Raw genomic sequence first — 20,164 nt, 5'->3', positions numbered from 1 at the left:
TGCTGGGTCGGGCCTGGACCCTCTGTGTTATCAGGTTACGAATTAGTATTTTATTATTAATGTTCATAAAAGGTAACTTTGTTCACGACGATTAAAATTAGAATCAAGCCTTGTCTTGTCAAAGCTTCGAGACAAAGTTCAAATATTTTGACAGTTTATTTCATAAAAAAAGAATTCTTTGTAAAATAATCTTGTAAAGTATATTTTTCCCCACACAAACCAAAGCAAAGCGTTAAAATGAAGACAAACACAACACAAAAATCGGTTCTTCCACCTTTCCACAAGCAAAAAATAAAAAAAAAGAAACACTGTGTGCATTAAAAACCATAATCACATTACACGTTATCCAGTTTTATAAATGTAACACATAATCAATGCCAAACTGTACGACAAATATCCCGTTGATAGATAAGAGAAATAGATGAAATAAATAGATAAATTCACATCTATTTCTCTAAACTCTAAAAATTTGATACTTTTAAGAAATTTTATTGCAATGCCATCAGCCATTTTGGATTACAACCTCAGAAGAAAATAAATCAATGTAAATGTTTCTTACAATTTATAGCCACATTAACAATTTTTTGCATCTATAAAATTAGTTTGGCACGATAACATAGCTTTTACAATATACATATAAAGCCTCATTATGAGGTGATAATATTGATGGTATCAATTAATGTCAATTTGGTCATTCCTGATGGTACAATTAATAATGATTGACTGATTGACTTGTATATCTTTCTTTTTTATATCGATATAAAATTCTCGTTCAGATATTCTATAAATCATACCGCTATCAGGTTTATGGAAAAATTATATATCACTTACTTTTTACCCAGGGACATCATTCCATATATTATACCCGTTATAAATATCAAACCGCTGCCAAATATACTACCCATTCCTGGACATAGGAAGACTGCTGGCAATGCTATTCTAGATCAATGAACATGAAACAAGGATATAGTTCAACTCATATATATATAACATTATATAAAAATCTCATAGTATTTAATAAATTCTAGGAAATAAATAAGATAAAGAGAGGAGAGAATACTTACAAACAATAACCAGCTGCTCTATTCCAATATGGTTTCTTCTCCACCCAGTCACTTAAATTCTGTACAAAATCGATGAACAAGCAGCAGCAGGGCGCTTCAATCATTACAACTAGGAAACCGGCTATCATTTGCAACATACCGCCAATTAAGCAGTCGATCTGACCAAAGAGTATCGATGCGCAATTCCAAGCTCCGAGAAAGATTGCAACTGTAAATAAATAAGACCATTTTCTACAAGTTATGCTTCAACAATTGGCAGCCTGAAAAATCAATTTCTACATCTATAATGTTGTTTAAGCCGATATAATCATATATATAAATTAAAAAAAAAAAAAACATTTCTCTAAGATAAACTAAGCTAAGCATGAAAGATATTTATTTCAAGATATTTATATCGAATATTTAAACAATATCTCTCGTATGCACGCAACATACACATACAATATGAAATTGTTAAACGCAACGCATAAAGAAAAGAAGGGGAAGAGAAAGGATAAATAATGTAAAATGGAATATCACACATTACATATGTTATAATGAACTCACTTATACTGCCTACGGTACCGAGTCCACGACCAGCGTACTTCATCCACCAAGGGGCATCATCCTTGGCAACAGGGTCCTGTCCAGGCCTCTGCATAATCGATGCTATTTTTTCGCCAAACGACTAAAAAAAAATGCACATACATTATGATATATTACGAACACGCACATTTTGTCGGTAGATGTGTTTAAAAGCGAATTACCATGTTCGATGTTATCCTTTCGTTCTCGTCAGCTGAGATCGTTGACAGCACCGCTGGCTGATGTCCACCGATATTCGATATCTGTTGATGTTGGATGTTGGTCGATGTACGGAAAAATCGACCCGCTAGTTTCGCGTTTGCAATCACGAGGGCGCATTTCCATAGGTATATACTATTTTGCGCGAATTTCAAAAAGAAAAAAAGAAAACTTCACTCCTCATATCGCACGACAAAAAATTTTCTGAAAGTGAAGAAGAATGGATAAGATTAATAGCAGGGTTGGGAACGTTACTCTATAAAAGTAACCCGTTACCGTTATTTTTTGTAAAAAATAACTCGTTATCGTTACTCGTTACTGATTTTAAAAAGTAACGCGTTAAGGCTGATTTATGCAGGTCGTAACTGTTAATTTATGCCGGAACCGTTAAAGTTTAACACTAGGATTACAATGCTTTTGTTCATAATGCCATTATGAACAAAAGCATTGTAATCCTAGTGTTAAACTTTAACGGTTCCGGCATAAATTAACAGTTACGGCCTGCATAAATCAGCCTTAACGCGTTACTTCCCAACCCTGATTAATAGTAAAACATTTTTTTCATTTTTTTACAAAATTTATTCGAATATTTATAAAAATATACACATACACATTCATATTGTTATAGTTTATTAAAATTTAAATTCTGATCGTTTTTTCACATGAGCAAAAATTTTATTTTAGGCACGTCTTCAATTTTTTTTCTTTTTTTGCCATTTGGCTTGTAATCGATCTAATTAAGTTTAAGTACACTTAAAAATTTATCATATTTGTAATGGGATTAGAAATTTATTATTCTATTTATATTCTAAGAGAAAAATATAAAAGAGCAAAGTTTGTAATTGTAAAATTTGTATGTATGTACATACATGATAATTGATATGATATCTTGATATTTAATCAATTTTTTAATTTGTACGCAAGAAGCGATATATAATATGTAATGAGATTTTCTTGTAATGATAAATATCATAAAACATATACTTATCTTGACATCTTTTAAAACGAGAATGTAAAACATATGAAACTATCTTTTTATTGTTGGTATATAAAATATTTTAATACTACGTACGCGTTTATGTCCTAGTTTACACCGATATACTTTAATACATACTAAATACTATACTATCCAATTACAGATGTTCCATTCTTTAAAGGAATGACTATGATTGGCCAATGTAATATTTAGTACGTATTAAAGTATATCAGTATAAACTAGGCCTATATATGATAAATACAATACACAATGAGATTAAAAAAATAAAAAACAGGTTATTAATAGTTATGATAAAAAAGAATAATCTCTTATATATATGTATGACACTCTCTCTCTCTCTTTTACACAATATATGTATGATACTTATTTGATTATTGAATATCACAGAAAAAAAGAGAACGGCGCTCTGTACTATATGCTCGTGTATTTCATCTCTTTTATTTTCCCGTTCTTGTTATTCTCCAGCATGTCTTCCCATATACATGACATATTTACAATGCAATTTATTCTCTATGTTTCATTCATTTTTTCCGATTTCTCAAATTTCGAGTGGTCGGTAATGGAGTACAAGGTTCGATGTCTGTGAACGATTCATTCTCGTGGAATAATTTCTTCTTACGAGAGCGTGTCCTCTCGACTGACATTTCCGGAGGCGGCAAAGCGGTGCGCCTCGTGCTGCGTTTCGATTCAGAGCCAGATAATTCGATAACCGGGATATCCTCCTGTTTAACGACTTTCCTCCCTCGTCGTTTGGGTTGACGTTGAATGGGGACCTCATCCTCCGATGTAGTATCGTCGTCACCCTTCGCTTTCGCATTAACAGGAGGAGTTTCATACTTTCTTAGTTTATCTTGCAGAACCTCTATACGATTTTGCAATTTCTTATAATCATCTTTATTCGGCGTAGGTGTCAATTGCCTGCGGAATAATTCCTGGTACCTCATCACTTCCCTCTTCTGCCTCTCCAATTCCTCCTGCTGGTTCTTCACCAAGATTTCATATTTGATCACTGTCTCGTCTCTGTTTTTCATGAAAGCATCCATCTCGCAGTCCTTTTGCGCTAAATTATTTCTTAGTTCGTCGTTTATATTTCGCAACCGTTCATTCTCTACTTGCCGTTCTTTGGCATTGTCCTCAAGTAAATTAAATATTTTTGCATTTCTCTCAGAATTCTCTAAACGGATATTTAATTCCTTGACATATTGGTCTTTTTGTAAAAGCGTTTCTTTCATTTGGGTTAATTCGTTTATAGTGCCTTTCAACTCCACTTCCATCATCTCGGTATTTTCATTTCTTTGTATCATGTGCTTCAATTCCTTTTGTAAAGTTATGATCTCTGTATCTTTTTCTTGTTCCTTGAGAGTTATATCCTCCAATCGATTTTCCAATTCCAATAGTGTCTTATTATTCTCATCCAGTGCCTTTTGTGTACATTCTTTCTCCTTTTGACACATTTCCAAGTTATTATTTAACTGAACAATCTCATCCTTTAACTTGACTATAGTTTCTAGATTTTTTTCCAATTGCAATACGTTCTCTGCATGTTTATCTAATTGTTTTAAATTTACTTTATCTATATCATTGTCTTCTTTTACTGAAACAGTTTCGTTTTGTTTACAAACGTTTATCTCTTTTTTCTGTTTACATTTTAATATATAGTTATCAAATTCTTTCCGAGTTGCTTCCAGTTTCTCCAAATATTCTTGAACATTATTTTTTGCAGCTGAAAGATTCTTTTCCAATTTATCAATTTCATGTTTGTAATCTATAATCTTTTGTTCTAAAGCCTTGTTAGACCTCAGCAAGGTTTCTTCTACTGTCTGTTTTTCTTCTGTAGCAAGTAACAATTGTTTTTCAAGCACTTCCTTGGAATGTATATATTTATCTATAATAGCTTTATTTGAGTAATCTTCTTCTTTTAAAAACTGCACTGTCTTCTTTATATCGTATAGATCGTCGGTCAGTTTTTTTACTTTTAAACATTCCTGTTCGTATTGTGCTTTAATGTCATTGTACTGTATACTCAATTCTTTCAATTGCAATTTTGCATTATCATCCACAATTTCGACAGTCTGGACTGCTTCTTCTATTAACAAAGGTACTTTGTTACAATTAGTTTGAATATCTTCCATTGTTATTATTGTTGCAGTAGTCTGAGTGTCTTTTTCCACCTTATCTTCAATATCGGAGCTCTTCCAGTTTGTTATATCTGTCTGACAATCTGTTTCCACAAATGTTCGTATAGGCTTACTACATGTAATATTGGATAGCAAAGTTTGTGGCACTTTAGAAGATGTTTTTTCTATAGAATTTGTATCATTTGAATCAATTTTTTCAGTTTTATTAACAGATGCTTTTGCGTTTGTTTTTTCCTGAATATTTTCTGTGATATTATCCAAATCTGATACATCGTCAATAATCATTTCTTCTTTTACAATAATCTCTTGATATTCATCTTGAATAGATGTCTCTGATGGTTTCGATTGCTCTAAATAAGATTTAAATAACTTTAATTTTTCCTCCTTTAACTGATTAATTTCTTCTTGCAGTTGTAATGTTTTATTCTCAGCATCGGATAATTTCTCACTTTGGCTTTCTAATCTTTCTTCTAGAAGCTCAACTATTCTGGTTTTTTCTGTTAAACAAATGTTGACTTGTTCAAGATGTGACTCTAAATCTTCAATTTTGTCTTCATTTTTAACTATAATCTCTGCTTGCTTATCAATACATTGTTCTTTTTTCTTTATATCATTTGTAATAGTAATATATTCTTCTTTTGCTTCATTGAGAAATTCTTTGAGTTTCTTTATCTGGTTGTCTTTAGTGAGCAATTGTGATGCCATTTTCTCTATATAAGCTTTACCTTCTAAATTACAAGAAATATCTTTCTGAGCAGCTTCTAAAAGATCTTTCGCTACTTTTAAATCCTCGCTTATCAATCCCAATTCAAAACAAGTTTTATTCTTTTCCACAATTAAAGTTTCATTTGTTACTTTTAGTTCAGTTAACATCTTCTTCAAACTTTCATTCTTTTCTCTCAGTTGTACATTCTCTTCACCTAATTCTTCAAGAGTTAAATCAAGATCATTATCTTCATCATTATATTCGCAACGGCTCCTTTTATCTCTATGCGATTTATTTAGCTTTCCTTTGTAAAATTCTTCAACTTGTTTCACAGCCCATTCAAGAGCATCTTCGTGTTGAGTTTCCACGTCGTTTATACGTTGTTTCCAATCGACTTCAAGTGCGTTTATCATCGCAATGTACTTGTCAGCCATTTCTTGTCGACTTTGAAAATCTCGGATTAAAGCTGAATTTTTTAAAGCAGCAATTTCCTTTTTTAATTTTTCGTTTTCGTTCATCAGATCCAGATATTCTTCTGAAGTAGTACATTCCGAAATTATCTCTTCTGCACAATCTGTATGCTGCCAGTCTACACTTTCCAATTCTGCAGAATCCCAATCAATTACTTTTTGTTTATTCTGTGTAATTATTTGTGAAAATCTCGATTTTAATTTCTTTTGTACTTGCATCTTTTTTTCTATAATAATATTTTTCGCAATAGCAGCGAAATTTAAAACATTTTGAGTTTCTACATAGAGATTTGGTAGAGGATTGACATTAACTATCAAAGCTAGATGCTCCTTCCCTGATAATGCTCGTTGGAATAATCTAGTTAATTTAGATTCTCTGAACGGTCCGATAGCGTCCGTTTTCATTCTTGTTGATTGTCCTTCGCGAATGGATTTTAGACATCTACCTAATACTAATAAACTAGTATTAATATTTTGCGCTTCTCTCAATCTGTCTCCAATGTTCAATGTCTTCTTCAAACGTTCCGAGCCCGCCAAATCGCAAAAGGTAAATCTGTAAAAAATTATTAATTATCATTTTAATGGTATAAAAAACATTAATTCTATATGTATATACATATATATATTTATGATCATTTTAAATGACAAAAAAAATTCTTTTTTTTTTCTTTTTCAACCAAAAGAAAATTATATAGGTCAATAAAAATATTTTAGAATATTTTTCTTTTCGGAGTTTACCTTTTCTTAAATTTTGTCAGATGTAAAGATCAACAATATATTTTTAAAATATTTTATACATGAAATAGAAGTATAGAATATGTATAAATAAAATATACATACGTGCTCACTTCAACTGTGTCAGATAAACTTTCCACATAATATTTCAACAATGTAATTGTGAATATACAATGAGATCTTGAACTTTTTGCATTTAATGCAGTAGCAGCAATTTTCAAATTATATTGCCCTGCCATCAAAATCTGATAAGCTTCCGCTGCTGAATTAACATAAACAGTTTTTAATCCTTTGATAAATGCTCTGCCATTAGAGTCTGTCCCCAATTTTAAAGGCATCCTCTTTTTCTGGCATTCACTTGACAATAAATCATATACAACTTCATTATAAATTTCTGCGAATGAAATCCAAACCGAATAATGAGCATCATGGCATTGACTAGGACGAACTGATTCTTCTTGCAACAATTTTTGCATTTGTTTGTAAGCATTCATGTATTGATGCTTATCCAAACTAAATGTTAGCAATTTAGTTTTTGCTTCAAGTTCCTGTGCACATTCAAGTGCATCAAGATTCACTACATCGCAATAATGCAAAGGTTTATAAGATGGGTTTGGTCTTGTTGTAATATTATTAAATACAAATTCCAGTGCACGTGGTATTAATCCAGGTGAAGTAGTGGTTCCTTGCAATGTATATGATTTTCCCGAATTTGTGGTGCCTACCAAATCGTATTATTAGTTAAACATTCATATATATGGCAAGATAACACGCAGTATTTCTTACCATATGTCATTATAGTACAATTATGTCCAGCTAAAAAATCAACCATCTGCTGCTGTACCGTTTGCTCAAATAATTCCAATTGAGTGGTTTCTGGCCCAAATGTTTGTGAAAAGGTAAATTTTCTGCATACAATCTCATTACTTTTGGATTGCTTAACACAACTTGTATTATTATCCAACAATGGCAATTTTGTAACTAACGTAGTAGAGTTTATGATCTTATATGCCTCTTGTTGTTCCTCAGTTAATTTCAATTTTTTTGGAATTGGTTTAAGTCGAAGATATACCTTAATGGTTTGTAAGGTTTGCGAGTCAGAATGTTCAGATGCATTTTCACTGGCAGAATTACTTTGTTCGACTTCGTACAATGAAAGTAAATTCTTTCTTGTATCCTTTGATGGAAATGGCCTCTGACTATATGCTAAAATACTTGGATCTCTGCCAAACAGGTATGACATTTCTTCTGGATTTTCCGATGGACGGATTGAATCCAATGTATTCTCCATCTGCATTAATTTAAAGAAATATATATAATTATACAAAATTATTCAACATATATTTTGTTTTGCGAAATATATAAAACAGTCTTGGTAAAAAATCAATTTTATAAATTTTTCAGAATTAACAGTTTGTTAGTTCTAAAAAGAAAGCAATCTATGTAAGTTATAATGCACTGTGTACGATTTAATAAAATAATAAGAATAGACCAAATTTCAAATTTTTACTCACGCATATATCATTGATTCTAATATCATGACTGATTTTGTTTATTAAATAGTTTTTATACACACAAACATACACACACATAATTTCCATGCTTTAAAATACACACAAATCAAAGTATACAAATTTTAACAAAATCAGTGCCATGACTTTATTAGAAATATTAATCATACATAATAAGAATTAATCATATCTTTATTTTAACATATATACGCACAAAATATATAATCGTACAATCGTATATTTTTACAGAAACTTACGCATCACTTAAGTTTGATTTTATATTTAATCTTGTTTAATTTTTTTAGTTTTGAACAATCAGGTTTACATACCTCATTAAATCGGTTTTAAGATACCTTTAGTCTCGAAAACGAATAAATGCGTTTTACGTAGCCGCGCACGTAAACTAAACAATCAACGGTGAAAAAAGAAATTGGTGTAAAATACACAAAATCGCAATATTTATTATTTTCGCACGCTCGTCCGTTTCGTACACTCGTTCACGACAAACGGTCATTTAATTCTAAAATTTCGTTTGAAGGAACGCTTTTACCGGATTGGTGGTCGATCTAACGACGTCGCTGATTGGTTCAATCGCGTGACGGCGCTAATCGACGTAGACAAATTACAATATTGCATTTAAGAACGAATAGAAGGAATGTAGAATAAAGAACTGTCATCGGATTGGCCGAATCTCAGACCAAATATGACGAAATTAATCGCCATATTTGAGCAATAAAAGAGATGACAAGGCGAGAGTGAAAACGACCCGTGACACAAACTGTGACAATCGATTTAGATCGGTAACGAAATTGTGTTTTTCATTCAATTCAACACATTGGATTTATACCTGATAATATCTTGTGCAAGGAAAAAATATATTTGTTACAATTCCTTTGTGTTAGAAATATTATAATTTATAGTAAGCTCTGTTTAAAATAGACTGGCATAAACTAACTGGCGTTTAATCTCTTATCGTATATAACTCACTATCGTTAATCGTTTACAATACAGGTATATATTAAATTCTCTCTTGCTAAATCTGTTATTGCTTTACAATTAAATCTATTGAATCTTTAAATCTTTGTCATCTTATTCTTGTCATCTGTAATCAATACAAAATGATTAAGATTGATATTCTAACCTTCTTAAAACGGATATTTAATATATCCCTTTCATAGTTCTTTATTTTGTTTATTATTTCTTATATATGTGAAATTAAATATTGTCAAGAAACAGTATGGCAGACAATGCAATGGACAACTCTGGCAAACTTGTGAAGATGGAGGTGGATTACAGCAGTACTTGCGATACAAAAATACCAGAATGCAAGAAGCTTGCTTCTGAAGGACGCTTTAGATCAATTGTTAGCTTTAGAGAAACTTACCAGAACTGTTAAGTATATTGATATTGTAAAGTAAGTAAATATTTGTATATGTAGGAATCTTATCTAAACTGTTTTATATAGGGTGCTGATATGGTGTCGACGTCAAGACTTCTTGTAGCCATAGTTGAAATTTGCTTAGAGGCAAAGAATTGGTCAGCGCTTAATGAACACATAATCTTATTGTCAAAGAGACGCTCTCAACTTAAACAGGCTGTTACAAAGATGGTACAAGAGTGTTGTACTTATGTAGACAAAATGCCTAATAAAGAAACTATGGTAAAACTTATTGAAACTCTTCGTTCAGTCACAGAAGGAAAGGTAAACATATTTTCAACTTTTCAAGCTAAACTAGTACAAAAGCTCGTGGTTTTTCACGCAAGCATTAATGCTGAGATATATTGGAGCTATTTTTGTGATTAAATTCTGAAATATTAATTCAAACTTTTTGCATTTTATTTGTATTGTCAAAACAACTAGTATATTTTAAGATCATTTTACAAGAATAAAAAATTCACCAAGCAATTTGAAAGTATTTAAATCTTACTAATTAATGTATACATTATATGTATTCTATGTAATTATATAATATTTACACAATTTATATTAAATGGAAAATAGATATATGTAGAAGTGGAAAGAGCAAGGCTCACTCACCGTTTAGCCAAAATAAAAGAGGCAGAAGGAGACATTACAAATGCTGCAGCTGTAATGCTTGAATTACAGGTATATTGCTTATAATATGGAGAAAAAGAATTTCGCTAGTAAAGTTATTGCATATTCAATAAAGAAGCAATCTCTCTAACTTTGCTATTATAATCAATTATTTAATATTGCAGGAAAATTTGTTTTATTGAATAATATTACCAAGTAAACTAAAATGAAAGTCTATTGTTAGTAAATATATTTTGCTATTGTAATGAAACAATTTATTATAGTGAGATAATTCTCTTGTAGATTTAACAAAACAATTTTTATTAAATCTTTCTGCTATCTATATAGTAATGTAATATGAGAAATATGTTGTATTAGCAAATCTTTTCTAATAGAAATATACTTTGGTAAAAATTAATTGAATAGTGTAAATTAGAAAATGTAACATTAAACAGCATATTGCATATAGGTGGAAACGTATGGCAGTATGTCGCGTCGGGAGAAAGCTTCTCTTATTTTGGAACAAATGAGACTCTGTCTGGCAAAACAAGATTTTATGAGAACGCAAATCATAGCGAAGAAAATTAATGTTAAATTCTTCACCGACGAAAATGATGAGGAGACCCAGGCTTTGAAATTAAAATATTACGAGTATGCGCGCCGTGTGTTTCATACCCAAATTTATTATACAACAATTTTGTGAAGTTGCATTTTATGTTTAGTTTGATGATGGAGCTGGCTCGTCACGAAGGTTGGCATTTGGAATTGTGTCGGCACAATCGAGCAGTGTTAGAAACACCAGCGATTCGAGACGATTCAGAGAAAAGACACACTGCACTTTCTCGAGCGGTTCTCTATCTTGTACTTGCTCCGCACGAGCCTGAGCAGGCTGATTTGACTTATAGATTGCTCGCCGACAAACTTCTCGACGAAATACCCACATACAAGTAATGATTATAATGACTTACATCAAAATATTTCAAATATCTATTTTTAATTCTAAAAGCAATGTAAATCATCTACAGAGAATTATTGCGTTTATTTGTAAATCCTGAATTGATAAAATGGTCGGGGTTATGCGAAATTTATGAAAAGGATCTCAGATCAACCGAGGTCTTTTCTTCCTTAACTGAGGAAGGACGCAAACGATGGGCAGACTTGCGGAATCGTGTTGTAGAACATGTAAGTCTCTATATGGTATTAGAGAAATATACTTAAGGCTTCTGATACATACTATTGAAAAACAAAGTTATTTCAACTATTTCAGAGAAGGAAACTTAAACAATATTTTACTTCTAACAATTCGACTTTTTCTTTTTTTAGAATATCAGAATCATGGCCAAATATTATACCAAGATTACATTAACTCGCATGGCTGAGTTACTTGATCTACCAACAGAAGAAACAGAAGCATGTCTTTGCAATTTAGTAGAAACTGGAGTAATCAGCGCACGTACGGATCGTCCAGCTGGTGTAGTTCGTTTTACTAGTACGCAAGAACCAGCTGCTCTCTTAGATACATGGGCTGCATCGTTATCGAAACTGATGGGCCTTGTGAATCATACTACACATTTAATTCATCAAGAAGAAATGTTAGCTATTGCGCAATCTTAAATTGATATATATCATATATTGATGTATATTGTATTTCTCACACTATACATTTTATTCTCATTCAACATTAGCATACTCTATGTACGATTTATAAATTTATTAACAAATCAACTAATTACAGTTATTATTTTGGATCGTCAAAATGCTGTAATAAATATTCCCCTGTATACTCGTAATATAGCAATCAAATTTAAAGACATAATTCGCATAAGACAAAAATTCTCTGTTAAAAAAAACAAGTGTATTGTGAATATTTTCTATTTTGATCAATTTATTTAATGTGATATAATAAAAATAAAAAATGTATTTTAGAAATTGCTTTTTATATTCATATTCGATAAGATTGAAATCAAAATAGATCGATCTTTTTCTTCTTTTTTTTTTCTTTTTTTCTTTAGGCTGATTTGACTTATAGATTGCTCGCCGACAAACTTCTCGACGAAATACCCACATACAAGTAATGATTATAATGACTTACATCAAAATATTTCAAATATCTATTTTTAATTCTAAAAGCAATGTAAATCATCTACAGAGAATTATTGCGTTTATTTGTAAATCCTGAATTGATAAAATGGTCGGGGTTATGCGAAATTTATGAAAAGGATCTCAGATCAACCGAGGTCTTTTCTTCCTTAACTGAGGAAGGACGCAAACGATGGGCAGACTTGCGGAATCGTGTTGTAGAACATGTAAGTCTCTATATGGTATTAGAGAAATATACTTAAGGCTTCTGATACATACTATTGAAAAACAAAGTTATTTCAACTATTTCAGAGAAGGAAACTTAAACAATATTTTACTTCTAACAATTCGACTTTTTCTTTTTTTAGAATATCAGAATCATGGCCAAATATTATACCAAGATTACATTAACTCGCATGGCTGAGTTACTTGATCTACCAACAGAAGAAACAGAAGCATGTCTTTGCAATTTAGTAGAAACTGGAGTAATCAGCGCACGTACGGATCGTCCAGCTGGTGTAGTTCGTTTTACTAGTACGCAAGAACCAGCTGCTCTCTTAGATACATGGGCTGCATCGTTATCGAAACTGATGGGCCTTGTGAATCATACTACACATTTAATTCATCAAGCAGCACTGTTAGCTATTGCGCAATCTTAAATTGATATATATCATATATTGATGTATATTGTATTTCTCACACTATACATTTTATTCTCATTCAACATTAGCATACTCTATGTACGATTTATAAATTTATTAACAAATCAACTAATTACAGTTATTATTTTGGATCGTCAAAATGCTGTAATAAATATTCCCCTGTATACTCGTAATATAGCAATCAAATTTAAAGACATAATTCGCATAAGACAAAAATTCTCTGTTAAAAAAAACAAGTGTATTGTGAATATTTTCTATTTTGATCAATTTATTTAATGTGATATAATAAAAATAAAAAATGTATTTTAGAAATTGCTTTTTATATTCATATTCGATAAGATTGAAATCAAAATAGATCGATCTTTTTCTTCTTCTTTTTTTTTTCTTTTTTTCTTTCTTTCTGAGATTGATCGTGCTCATTTGTCTGTATTTGTGCTTAGCCTGAAATTCGGAACCGGCTTTTTACATACCCTTTCGTAAACTGCGCATGTGTATAATTAGGCTGGTTTACATTCATACGATAGAGTTTGCTGGGCGTAGCGATTGGCTGTCGAATAGGGAATTTCTGCAATCAGATAGGGACTTAAAAAATTCTATATCAAACAGCCAATCGTACGTTCGACAAACTCTTTTTGCATAAATGTAATATAACCTTAGCAAATACGAGATAAAGTTGTAACAGTATAATTTCATTTTTGTGTAATACGATTGTGATGAAAACTATTGCACAGTATGTATAAATGTTTTTAATGTTATTCAGCAAAACGCATTAATGCAAGTATAATTAATAGTTACATTTCAGATGTGTTAATTAAAATTCTAAAATATTCGGCTTTTTTATTTGTATGAAGGATGATAATGCAAAAACGTACAAAGGGAAGAAGTGATGAATTGTATGGATAATATGAAATTATTTTAAATCAATTTATGTCAGTAAATATGAATGCAACAGAAATGAGTTATTGTCCGCCAAACATAACATTTAATGACATTTGGGTGGATCATGGTGTGTCCAAGTGTTTCATGGACACCATCAGTACTGCTATAATTTCTTCATATTTGATTATATTTGGATCCAGCCAATTGTGGATATACCACAAATATGGAACGGACGCCGATGAGCGTATATTGCCGAGAAGCAAGTTGTATAATTTGCAAAAGTTTTTATTATACTTTGTTCCCTTCTTGAGTATACTGAGAATAATTTTACAAGCTACAGTCTTGGACGATGGAATGGTGTATGGATATATGGTGAGATCGGTTGTATATACAAATTTTTTAAATTTTATGTAGATTTAAATCTTATATATATAATTTGAAAAGTAGTTATAATTTATCTCTATCTTTTATATGCAACATAATGCAACATGATGCACATAAGAGTGATATATATTTGAATAAGGCTTCTAAAAAGAGAAGTCATTTATTCTTGCATATGTGATAAATTCGAATTATCTCTGTAAATAATAGTCATTAATGAAAGTTAATACTTTTGCAGATATTTACAACAGTAATGACAGTAATTGTGTATCCATATTCTATCTATATACTGAAAATTGAAAGACATAAACTGTTACCAAGTGTACCGCCACATGGCCATGGATTAGTGCTACTGGGTTTTTGGACTTTGGCATTTGTTGCTGAAAATCTTGTTTTTGTCAATATTGGAAAGCTGGAATGGTGGTTCCACTTAAATTCGTAAGTTTATAAAAGAAAAAAGAAATTGCATTTATTTTGTGGAATGAATAACAAATGGAATGAGTAAAGCATATAAAAAGATCGATTTTCTTTAAAGTATTGTTCCTAGAGTCAGTCAATTTTATTCCAATTAAACTTGATTTTTCTTTTTTTACAGTTTAACAGACCAGATTGAAATGGCTTTATTCGTTTTGCGTTATGTTAGTAATCTATTAATATTTGCTCTTGGTTTACGAGCTCCTGGTATTGCTGGTAACTTTGATTCTGATTATCGTACGCTTAATGATGGGTCAACCATACCATCGCGATATTATCAAAGAGTAAGTAACTATATTCTGTATATAAATGAGAAAATGTTAATCCTTACAATGATATTTGTAGAGACCAGATGATAATGTTTCCACATGGGTAAATCTGTGGTATAAGGTTAAAGTCTTGTCACCATTTTTATGGCCAAAATCAGATTTATTACTTCAGTTGAGAGTGATATTTTGCTTTATGCTACTGCTATCTGGACGTTTGATAAATCTTTATGTACCAATCTATAATAAAAAGATTGTGGATAGTGTTGTAATTGAACCTGTAGAATTTAGGTACGTGCGTTTTCTATTATTTTATTTATATCTGTTATTTTATTTATATTTATTGATTAACAATATATTTTTTTTATTGCATTAGTAATCATCAATTATTGTCATTTTTTATTATAGGTGGGATATAGTATTGATATATGTAACGTTCAAATTTTTGCAAGGTGGTGGTACAGGAGGTATGGGTCTATTGAACAATTTAAGATCCTTCCTTTGGATTCGTATTCAACAATACACTACTCGTGAAGTAGAGGTAGAACTATTTAGGTGAGTTAAATATATTTTTCTCTCTCTATAATATTCTATAAATATGAAAATTGCAAAACCTGCTCTTATTGCTACTTTTAAATAGAATAGAATTTATTTATATTTTGTTTACATTTTATTATTTACTTATTTTATATATAATATTTTCCAGGCATTTACATGGTTTAAGCTTACGATGGCATCTCGGAAGAAAGACTGGTGAAGTATTAAGAGTCATGGATCGTGGCACAGACTCAATCGATAATCTGCTCAATTATATTCTTTTTTCGATTGTACCAACTCTTATTGATATTATCATAGCTGTCATATTTTTCATCACTGCATTTAATAAATGGTTTGGTCTAATCGTTTCCCTAACTATGATTCTCTATATTGGTAAGTATGTAATATAAGTAAAGAGAGTATTGTCTCTTATAATATATTTTGCGGCCCGCCGTACTCAACGATTAGGATTACAACATGAATTGTGATTGCATAAAAATAAGCGATCTTAGATTGGCTATTGTTAAAGTAGAAATCGGCTGATCGCAAATTATTAATTTAAATCTTTTACATAATATTAATTGTGAAATCTTTTAACATAAGTTTCTCATGGTTTCTCACGAGATCTCACGCTAAATTTATCTCTGTCAATTTAGCTGCTACGATTCTAATCACGGAATGGCGTACAAAGTTCCAAAGGCGTATGAATTTGGCTGATAATGCTCAAAAAGCACGTAGCGTTGACAGTTTACTTAATTTTGAAACAGTGAAATATTACTCCGCCGAGACATACGAAGTGGAAAGCTATAAAAATGCGATCTTAGATTTCCAAGTAGAGGAATGGAAATCGATTATTACACTGAATATCTTGAATACTTTGCAAAACATCATTGTCTGTGGTGGTTTACTGTCTGGATCATTGCTATGTTTACATATGGTTAGTGATTGCGTCGTAATTATTACAAAAACAATTTTTAGTTATAAAGATAGAATGTGTAATATTGATAAATTGATTTTCCCGTAGGTCGTTTACCATCAAGGTTTAACGATCGGCGATTATGTCTTGTTTGCTAGTTACATAATACAACTTTATGTACCATTAAACTGGTTTGGAACATATTACAGGTAATATACAAAAACGAGTACCAATAACTCGGATTTATGTAACATACACAATTTATTTATGCTGAGAATTATAACTATATGCTAATTGTAAACTGTCATTCTGAACAAATCGTTTACTCAAATAAATTCTTTCATTCGAAGGGCTATTCAAAAGAATTTCGTCGATATGGAAAATATGTTTGAACTGCTCAGAGAAGAACAAGAAGTAATAGATGCACCAGGAGCTGGGCTATTGGATGTTAAGCGTGGACAAGTAGAATTCTTAAATATATCGTTCGGTTATACCCCCGAGAAACTCATACTCAGAAATGTTAGCTTTACTGTACCTGCGGGAAAAACGGTCGCGCTCGTTGGTCCATCCGGTGCTGGAAAAAGCACCGTGATGCGATTACTATTTCGCTTTTATGATGTGGAACAAGGCGCGATATTAATCGACGGGCAAAATGTGAAGACTGTTAAACAGAAGTCTCTCAGAAATGCCATAGGTATTTTCGTATCATGCATTTTCCAATTTATTTTCTTGATCAATGTAATTGTTTGCTTGACGATTATTTATTAATATTTATTTTTTACAAAAATCTTTTCTCACAGGTGTCGTACCACAAGATACAGTATTATTCAACAATACTATAAAATATAATATTCAATATGGTTGTATTGATGCGCCAGAAGCGGATATAATCGCTGCTGCAAAGCACGCGGATATCCACGAAAAAATCCTCACGTTTCCAAACGGTTATGAGACACAGGTGTGTCAGATATAATACGATAAAATCAGTTTTTTTTTTTAATGTGATTTTTTCTACATTTTGCTAAAATCTCTCTTTCTGTTTTATCATTACTAGCCTGCTGGCTAAACACATAGACTTGAATATTTCAAGCATAGATAAATTTAAAGATATGTTGATTTATAAAGAGAGAGAATAGATTTATATTTATATTTAACTAAATAAAATTGTACTTTTAACTTCTTGCGGTATTGCAAGATTATCTTAAACACAGACTTAAACTATTTAATTTTTCTTTTAGGTCGGCGAGAGGGGACTTAGGCTCAGTGGTGGTGAAAAACAACGCGTTGCAATTGCGCGCACAATATTGAAAGCACCGAAAATAGTGCTACTGGATGAAGCTACAAGTGCTCTAGACACACAGACGGAGCGTAATATACAAGCGGCATTAAATAGAGTGTCCGCCGGACGAACTACTATTATTGTAGCACATAGATTATCTACGATAATTCATGCGGACGAGATCCTCGTCCTTAAAGACGGCGAAATTGTCGAAAGAGGTAAACATGAAGAATTAATTTCCCATGATGGTATTTATCATGCAATGTGGCAAGCACAGCTTGAAAATAATCAGGAGAATGGGAAGAACGAGGAAAGTTCTTCCATACATGAAGAACATGCGTCCTAATTAATAATAAGTTAAGATATAAATTTATAATAGAGTTTTATTTTATATATATATATTATGTATATATATATATATATATATACATGTATGTATATACACACGCATTGATGATTTGATTGATATATTGATGATATATGATAGATTATTGATGATATATGGATATATGTGCATATACATATATGCATATATTATGTGCGCATGCACGTGTATATATACATATAGTATCTGTTATTAAAGTCATTAGTTTTATATATATTTAATTTCTGAATGAGAGAGAGAGAGAGAGGAATAATACATAAATGGAAAATTTATATAAAAAAACTTGGGTGTACAAATGCTCATATGAGAGATTTTACAAGGTTGAGGGACTAGAAAGGTATAATATTGTTCATTTATATATGTTAGATTTTGCGCAATGTTCTTGAATGTTCTTGTTAAAATCGACTTCTAATCATTATTAGTTAATGACATTCTGGCTTCTGATAGAAAATAAATAAAATAAAGTCCTCGTATAAATTTAATACTCTCTTATCCTTCTTCATTCCGTTATTCCTTCAATTATTTCGTTCGCTAAAGTTCCATCTGGACTCCAACCAGATTCATCAACAGATGCAACAGGCACGCTCGGCTGACTGCTACCCCATGCAAAATAATAACTTGCGACAAACGCCCATGTCAATATGTAGAGCACCTGGGTGTGGTAATTTCTATTGTTAATATATGTAATTAATGTGTTATTTTTATATTTATTTACATATATAACACACATATTAAAGATTATATATGTATATTTCCCTGCTTCAAGTCTTTCGGATAATTCAATAAAGACAGTTTATGTGGACAAAACTCGAATTATAGCATCGCAGAAATTAATTTACCTTAGCTGTGACTGTATTCATATTGTTTCAATAATTATACATTTCGATTGAAAGCTAATGCTATAAAACTACAAAAAACTATGCATATCTTCTTTTTTAGTTTGCTCAAAGCAATATACATTTGTTACCATGACAGGCATTCAAGCCGAAATTCGAGTATTCGATATTCAAGACAAAAGAATGTGAAAAGGGGGAGGAAAAAAAAGAACCAAAACTAAAAAAAAAATTATAAAAACAAAAATGGCAAATTTTGAAAACGGAACTATAAACTTTAATTCGAGCGTTCGTGAATCCTGCATTAGACCGTAAGCAAATCAACCAATTACAGTCAAGCATTCTCGTAATAAGGATTTCGCATTACAGATTACGGTTACAATGGCCATTGGCCGCGTTCAGCAGAGAAAACCGCTTAGTAGCAATCGAATGTGATTGGTTCTTACTTTTAGAACCAACGAATCAACGTCGAGTGCGTCGTCGGCATATTCGTTCGTGAAAGAGTGTATCGTGTGACACAACTATAAAGAGCTCGTCATTTTTTTTTGGACATTTCGATGTCCTTTTTTTATGCGATGTGACTTGCGACGATATAGGTTAGGTTTTATTGTCTTGTGACGTTTTCGCTTCTGGCCTCCTCGCGCGTTTGACGTTTTGTCATCTCTCAATCAAGACCAACTGTCAACATGCTGTCGCGCAAAAACAAAGATCTGCGGACAATCAAGGAAGGAGTGGTCGGCAAATACGTGAAGAAAGAAACACCACCTGAAATGCCAAGTAGGTATCTTGCAACGTCTTCCTTTATTCTTTCTCTTCTCTCTCCCCGAGCGTTTGTCATTCGTGAAAATTTTCATTTCGTTTACATTATCCTAAGAAAAGAGAATTTATCACGTTCCCATAAATTCCGATTCTGCGCATGCATATCTTTTCGTTTGTATCATCCTATTCAAACTAAGAAAATACAATTTATAACATTTCCATAAAAGTTATAAATTGCGATTGAATGCACATATATATATATATATATATATATA

At 31.4% G+C, this 20,164-nt stretch overlaps 4 protein-coding genes across 8 annotated transcripts in view; 3 read left to right on the top strand and 1 right to left on the bottom strand.

The window, feature by feature from the left end:
- Positions 1-8,918, bottom strand: part of LOC115239445 (kinesin-like protein KIF20B) — an 11,913-nt gene extending 2,995 nt beyond the window's left edge. Inside the window, exons 1-8 of the mRNA XM_029813961.1 lie at positions 8,734-8,918; positions 7,680-8,184; positions 6,999-7,614; positions 3,400-6,711; positions 1,611-1,732; positions 1,065-1,272; positions 832-939; positions 2-22 (exon numbers count right to left, since the gene is read on the bottom strand). Coding sequence (XP_029669821.1) covers positions 2-22; positions 832-939; positions 1,065-1,272; positions 1,611-1,732; positions 3,400-6,711; positions 6,999-7,614; positions 7,680-8,184 — 4,892 coding nt within the window. The 5' untranslated portion in view covers positions 8,734-8,918. The remainder of the gene's footprint in view (position 1; positions 23-831; positions 940-1,064; positions 1,273-1,610; positions 1,733-3,399; positions 6,712-6,998; positions 7,615-7,679; positions 8,185-8,733) is intronic.
- Positions 8,919-9,146: 228 nt separating this feature from the next.
- Positions 9,147-13,488, top strand: LOC115239442 (26S proteasome non-ATPase regulatory subunit 12). The gene is given in 10 exon segments (XM_029813959.1): positions 9,147-9,415; positions 9,641-9,751; positions 9,753-9,795; positions 9,870-10,106; positions 10,407-10,511; positions 10,909-11,090; positions 11,162-11,327; positions 12,452-12,510; positions 12,589-12,745; positions 12,887-13,488. Coding segments are annotated over 9 exon segments (1,350 nt in total). The 5' UTR covers positions 9,147-9,415; position 9,641; the 3' UTR covers positions 13,178-13,488.
- Positions 13,489-13,657: 169 nt separating this feature from the next.
- Positions 13,658-18,377, top strand: LOC115239410 (ATP-binding cassette sub-family B member 6, mitochondrial). Of its 2 annotated transcripts, none has more exons than XM_029813916.1 (12): positions 13,658-13,910; positions 13,983-14,431; positions 14,679-14,878; positions 15,036-15,198; positions 15,260-15,471; positions 15,589-15,735; positions 15,887-16,110; positions 16,374-16,654; positions 16,742-16,842; positions 16,984-17,327; positions 17,434-17,591; positions 17,872-18,377. In XM_029813916.1, the coding sequence occupies exons 2-12, from the start codon at positions 14,108-14,110 to the stop codon at positions 18,256-18,258; spliced, it is 2,541 nt and encodes an 846-aa protein (XP_029669776.1). In that variant the 5' UTR covers positions 13,658-13,910; positions 13,983-14,107; the 3' UTR covers positions 18,259-18,377. The 2 variants fall into 2 exon arrangements, with proteins under 2 accessions (XP_029669776.1, XP_029669777.1); XM_029813917.1 differs by having other exon boundaries at positions 13,972-14,431.
- A 1,248-nt stretch (positions 18,378-19,625) lies between these two features.
- Positions 19,626-20,164, top strand: part of LOC115239359 (scaffold protein salvador-like) — a 3,743-nt gene continuing 3,204 nt past the window's right edge. For 3 of the 4 annotated variants that reach the window (XM_029813840.1, XM_029813837.1, XM_029813839.1), the window contains exon 1: positions 19,628-19,907. In XM_029813840.1, coding sequence (XP_029669700.1) covers positions 19,817-19,907 — 91 coding nt within the window. In that variant the 5' untranslated portion in view covers positions 19,628-19,816. Of the gene's footprint in view, positions 19,908-20,164 lie in introns of all 4 variants that reach the window. The other variant, XM_029813838.1, reaches the window with a different exon arrangement.

The sequence above is a fragment of the Formica exsecta genome, unplaced genomic scaffold, assembly GCF_003651465.1.
Source record: "Formica exsecta isolate Colony F162 unplaced genomic scaffold, ASM365146v1 scaffold38, whole genome shotgun sequence".
Lineage (NCBI taxonomy): Eukaryota > Metazoa > Arthropoda > Insecta > Hymenoptera > Formicidae > Formica > Formica exsecta.
Note: the sequence above shows the minus strand (reverse complement) of the source record. Positions and strands in the feature narration are given on the sequence as shown.

What these genes read in the sequence shown, in the direction of transcription:
- LOC115239410 (XM_029813916.1), top strand. Translation starts at nt 14,108, where the DNA reads ATGTCAGTAAATATGAATGCAACAGAAATGAGTTATTGTCCGCCAAAC. An exon ending in TGGTTTGGAACATATTACAG is followed by an intron (nt 16,843 to 16,983) that starts GTAATATACAAA and finishes TTTCATTCGAAG; the next exon opens with GGCTATTCAAAAGAATTTCG. An exon ending in GTCTCTCAGAAATGCCATAG is followed by an intron (nt 17,328 to 17,433) that starts GTATTTTCGTAT and finishes CTTTTCTCACAG; the next exon opens with GTGTCGTACCACAAGATACA.